General features: G+C 43.0%; 1 protein-coding gene across 1 annotated transcript in view; it reads right to left on the bottom strand.

The window, feature by feature from the left end:
• Positions 1 to 280: 280 nt before the first annotated feature.
• Positions 281 to 6,000, bottom strand: part of LOC106566182 (sodium- and chloride-dependent taurine transporter) — a 39,629-nt gene continuing 33,909 nt past the window's right edge. The window contains exons 13-14 of the mRNA XM_014134056.3: positions 2,030 to 2,200; positions 281 to 911 (exon numbers count right to left, since the gene is read on the bottom strand). Coding sequence (XP_013989531.1) covers positions 753 to 911; positions 2,030 to 2,200 — 330 coding nt within the window. The 3' untranslated portion in view covers positions 281 to 752. The remainder of the gene's footprint in view (positions 912 to 2,029; positions 2,201 to 6,000) is intronic.

Raw genomic sequence — 6,000 nt, 5'->3', positions numbered from 1 at the left:
CAGGATTTCATTTTTGTTTTGTTTTAGTGGCCCCGCAACTGTAGATGAGATGTTCTGGACCCTGAACTCAGCTTAGTAGTGGAGGTACGTTCAGGTTCGGCTGTAATTTTACAACAAACATCGACGACAAACACACTGGACTAATCTCGCTGTATACAAGAGGCACCACCTCCACGGTATAATCGTACTATAGACATTAGTTAAAGCTGAGAGGAACTAGGTTGATCTAGATACATCGACATCACATAGTCAAATGTTACAGCTCAAAACACGACACACATTTCGTTCTTCCGGGTTTTATACAGCATTTTTTTTTTTTTTTTTGAAGTATCCACGCCAAAATAGAGACAGACCACTAATAATTCTACAGGTGAAAATAAGTACGTATGTCTGATTCTATTCTTAGAAGATACTGCTGCTCCGTGTGACTTGGAGATCAAATTTTTTTTAATTTTTTTTTTTAATACTTTTAACTTCATCCAATCGTAATAACAGTAATATTCTTAACAATGGTTTAATAAAAAAAATATTAAAAACATAGACAGGAAACCCAATAATGTAACTTCCTCTGTAGAAAACAAACAAAACAAAGAAAAAAGAACCGTCCTAGTGCAGATACATGTAAACCTGGTCCTACAACTAGTTTAGCGATAATATAGTATAATAACATAGAAAGATAATATAGTATAATAACATAGAAAGCGGGTATTTAAAAAAAAAATAATAATAATCTTTCCTCTCACAGAGAGCGCTCACATCATGGTTTCTACAATAGTATGGGTGGGCTTGATCGGGCCGTTGTTCCCGTTGGGGTCCAGCGGGTAGGCCAGCTCGCAAGCCTTGCCCTTAGAACGGTGGTCGGCTGGACGGGAGCTAGCACCTCCTAGCGGAGCCGCCACAGCCTTGATCCTCTGGAGGGGAGAGAAAAAAAAAAGAAAAGCTCTGTTTAACTTCACAGTAAATACCAATATACAAGTATGATTATACGACTGTAAGTGTATCTGTTATAGATGGATGGACATGAGAGCTCCACACCAACTTCTATTGTACAGGTGTACAGTATACAAGACAGAGGTCAGAGGTCACTTATACCTGCTATCAATTTCTTGACAGAGTCTAGGGGTCAGGGTCTAGAGGTAGGGAATAGGGCCTAGCGGTAGAGGCCAGGATCTAGGAGTAGGGGCCAAGGTCTAGGGGTCAGGGTCTAGAGGTAGGGAATAGGGCCTAGCGGTAGGGGCCAGGATCTAGGAGTAGGGGCCAAGGTCTAGGGGTCAGGGTCTAGAGGTAGGGAATAGGGCCTAGCGGTAGGGGCCAGGATCTAGGAGTAGGGGCCAAGGTCTAGGGGTCAGGGTCTAGAGGTAGGGAATAGGGCCTAGCGGTAGGGGCCAGGATCTAGGAGTAGGGGCCAAGGTCTAGGGGCCAGGGTCTAGGGGTAGGGGCCAAGGTCTAGGGGCCAGGGTCTAGAGGTAGGAAATAGGGCCTAGCGGTAGGGGCCAGGATCTAGGAGTAGGGGCCAAGGTCTAGGGGCCAGGGTCTAGGGGTAGGGACCAAGGTATAGGGGCCAGGGTCTAGGGGTAGGGGCCAAGGTCTAGGGGCCAGGGTCTAGGGGTAGGGGCCTAGTGGTAAGGGCCAGGGTCTAGGAGTAGGGGCCAGGGTCTAGGGGTAGGGGCCTAGTGGTAGGGGCCAGGGTCTATGAGTAGGGGCCAGGGTCTAGGGGGAAGGGCCTAGGGGTAGAGTCCAGGGTCTAGGAGTAGGGCCAGTGTCTAGGGGTAGGGGCCTAGTGGTAGGGGCCAGGGTCTAGGAGTAGGGGCCAGGGTCTAGGAGTAGGGGCCAGGGTCTAGAGGCCAGGGGTAGCGTTCTAAGGGTAGGGACCAGAGTCTACGGGTAGCGTTCTAGGGGTAGGGACCAGGGCCTAGGGGTAGGGAGTCTAGGGGTAGGACCAGGGCCTAGGGGTAGGGGTCTAGGGGTAGGACCAAGGGGGTAGGAGCTAGGGGTCAGGGTCTTGGGGCTATAGAGATTGAGTACTAACCTCTATGAGTGGTCCATCAGACTGGATGATCTTGATGACCACAACCATAGGAATACAGATCATAGAAGCCAGGGCCAGAGTCCAGCCCACACCGATGGACCAGTCGGGGTACTCGTAAACCTTGTTGTACGTCAAAGGTTTATATTTGACCAAGGAGAAGACGAAGCAACCCTGGAGGCAGAGAAAAACAACAATGGAAATCAGAATCACCTTTATTCGCCAAATACATTATCCTCTGTCTGTATATCCTGTTTATCATCTGTCTGTATATCCTGTTTATCACCTGTCTGTAAATCCTGTTTATCATCTGTCTGTAAATCCTGTTTATCACCTGTCTGTATATCCTGTTTATCACCTGTCTGTATATCCTGTTTATCATCTGTCTGTATATCCTGTTTATCATCTGTCTGTATATCCTGTTTATCATCTGTATATCCTGTTTATCATCTATATATCCTGTTTATCATCTGTATATCCTGTTTATCATCTGTATATCCTGTTTATCATCTGTATATCCTGTTTATCATCTGAATATCCTGTTTATCATCTGAATATCCTGTTTATCATCTGTCTGTATATCCTGTTTATCATCTGTATATCTTGTTTATCATCTGTCTGTATATCCTGTTTATCATCTGTATATCTTGTTTATCATCTGAATATCCTGTTTATCATCTGTCTGTAAATCCTGTTTATCATCTGTCTGCATATCCTGTTTATCATCTGTATATCTTGTTTATCATCAGTCTGTATATCCCGTTTATCATCTGTATATCCTGTTTATCATCTGTATACCTTGTTTATCATCTGAATATCCTGTTTATTATCTGTCTGTATATCCTGTCTATCATCTGTATATCCTGTTTATCATCTGTATATCTTGTTTATAATCTGAATATCCTGTTTATCATCTGTCTGTATATCCTGTTTTGCATGTACAGGAATTTGACTTGGTGAAATGGTGCTGCCCACAATAAACAGGATATACAGACAGATGATAAACAGGATATACAGATGATAAACAGGATATACAGACAGATGATAAACAGGATATACAGATGATAAACAGGATATACATGTAGAAGTTTTACACAAATCACACGTGGTATGTACACTGTGTACACTGTAAGCTAATAAAAACAAGCTTCACTATAAACAGTAAGCTACATTATAAGGGAGGGTTGATGAATTTATGATAACTCATATTCTCCACTGTCTGACAATCAGGAAACGGTTGGGCATTGTTTTATGTAATGGATAGTTTGTTATGACTAGGGCTGTGGCGGTCACGAAAGTTCGTCAGTCGGCGATTGTCAAGCAAATAACTGTCGGTCTCACAGTAATTGACCGTTAATTAACATAAACACATTAAACATCTCCTGGCTTCCACATATAGCCTACAAACCACTGATGCAGACCTTAGGAACATCTACATTTTAAAAAGTCTAATAAATCCATGTAATATAGAATACACGTTCACAATAAATCCATTATTTATTTTAGACAGGTCTAAAGAAACAGGATATGAAGAAAATGTAGTCTATTTCAGAAGAATAGCATACTCTGAGTTGTCCTTATGGCCCTGATGTGGTTAAACTAAAATCGCTTAACATATTTTATTTTATTTTAGTCATCAGAAGGCAATGAAAGAAACCATAACCGTAAAAATTGCACTGTTGGTTAGTGGTTTGTAAGTTAGCATTTCACTGTAAGGTCTACTACACCTGTTGTATTCAGCATTTCACTGTGAGGTCTACTACACCTGTTGTATTCAGCATTTCACTGTGAGGTCTACTACACCTGTTGTATTCAGCATTTCACTGTGAGGTCTACTACACCTGTTGTATTCAGCATTTCACTGTGAGGTCTACTACACCTGTTGTATTCAGCATTTCACTGTAAGGTCTACTACACCTGTTGTATTCAGCATTTCACTGTGAGGTCTACTACACCTGTTGTATTCAGCATTTCACTGTAAGGTCTACTACACCTGTTGTATTCAGCATTTCACTGTGAGGTCTACTACACCTGTTGTATTCAGCATTTCACTGTAAGGTCTACTACACCTGTTGTATTCAGCATTTCACTGTAAGGTCTACTACACCTGTTGTATTCAGCATTTCACTGTGAGGTCTACTACACCTGTTGTATTCAGCATTTCACTGTAAGGTCTACTACACCTGTTGTATTCAGCATTTCACTGTAAGGTCTACTACACCTGTTGTATTCAGCATTTCACTGTGAGGTCTACTACACCTGTTGTATTCAGCATTTCACTGTAAGGTCTACTACACCTGTTGTATTCAGCATTTCACTGTGAGGTCTACTACACCTGTTGTATTCAGCATTTCACTGTGAGGTCTACTACACCTGTTGTATTCAGCATTTCACTGTAAGGTCTACTACACCTGTTGTATTCAGCATTTCACTGTAAGGTCTACTACACCTGTTGTATTCAGCATTTCACTGTGAGGTCTACTACACCTGTTGTATTCAGCATTTCACTGTAAGGTCTACTACACCTGTTGTATTCAGCATTTCACTGTAAGGTCTACTACACCTGCTGTATTCAGCATCTCACTGTGAGGTCTACTACACCTGCTGTATTCAGCATCTCACTGTGAGGTCTACTACACCTGTTGTATTCAGCATTTCACTGTGAGGTCTACTACACCTGTTGTATTCAGCATTTCACTGTAAGGTCTACTACACCTGTTGTATTCAGCATTTCACTGTAAGGTCTACTACACCTGTTGTATTCAGCATTTCACTGTGAGGTCTACTACACCTGTTGTATTCAGCATTTCACTGTAAGGTCTACTACACCTGTTGTATTCAGCATTTCACTGTGAGGTCTACTACACCTGTTGTATTCAGCATTTCACTGTAAGGTCTACTACACCTGCTGTATTCAGCATCTCACTGTGAGGTCTACTACACCTGCTGTATTCAGCATCTCACTGTGAGGTCTACTACACCTGTTGTATTCAGCATTTCACTGTGAGGTCTACACCTGTTGTATTCAGCATTTCACTGTGAGGTCTACACCGGTTGTATTCGGCGCACGTGACAAATACACTTCAATTTGATTTGATCTGCCACTTCCTTCAAACAAAACACCTATTGTTTCATGAACATTAGGGAACATTTTTTGAATTAAAACAATTATTTGATGAAATTGATGATAAGGCTACTGCCATATCTAATGATGGTGTCTACCACCACCACAATAACATCAGGGCTGTCAGTAATACACATTCATTAACATATACTCTCCTCAAATTCTCCTCAGTCTCCCCTTAGTCCGTCTCATGAGAACAATTAGCACTGTGTTTCCTGGTCGTTAAGGGGATTAAATGAGATTAGGCTAAAGACGGAGCACCACATTTCCCAAATGCCTTAACAGGTTTAATCCAGCACCGCACACACAGTTTTACCACCAGCCACCAGTTATTTACCCTTTAACCTCCAAGGATGCAGGGCAACACAGCAGACAATGTGACTTTACAAAGAAATGATAGTGCTTTAGAGAGGGAGACCTGGCCACTGTTGTTAGGCAAATTATCCTAAAACCCCACACCCCACCACCCAATTTAAGACCTTAGCTCTAAAGCTCTGATAGGAACTGGTCCACCGTCTATCTCTACTCTCCCCCTCCTCCCGCTCCTCTCGTTCCTCTAACCTCCTCTCATCCAGTCTTCTCCTCTCTTCTCTCCCGTCCTCTCATCCAGTCTTCTTCTCTCCACTCCTCTCATCCAGTCTTCTCCTCTCTTCTCTCCCGTCCTCTCATCCAGTCTTCTCCTCTCTTCTCTCCCCTCCTCTCATCCAGTCTTCTCCTCTCTTCTCTCCCGTCCTCTCATCCAGTCTTCTCCTCTCTTCTATCCCCTCCTCTCATCCAGTCTTCTCCTCTCTTCTCTCCCGTCCTCTCATCCAGTCTTCTCCTCTCTTCTCTCCCCTCCTCTCATCCAGTC

The sequence above is a fragment of the Salmo salar genome, chromosome 12 (genome assembly GCF_965601325.2).
Source record: "Salmo salar chromosome 12, fSalSal1, whole genome shotgun sequence".
Taxonomy (NCBI): Eukaryota; Metazoa; Chordata; class Actinopteri; order Salmoniformes; family Salmonidae; genus Salmo; species Salmo salar.
The sequence above is the reverse complement of the archived record's forward strand: the minus strand, read 5'-3'. Positions and strand labels throughout refer to the sequence as shown.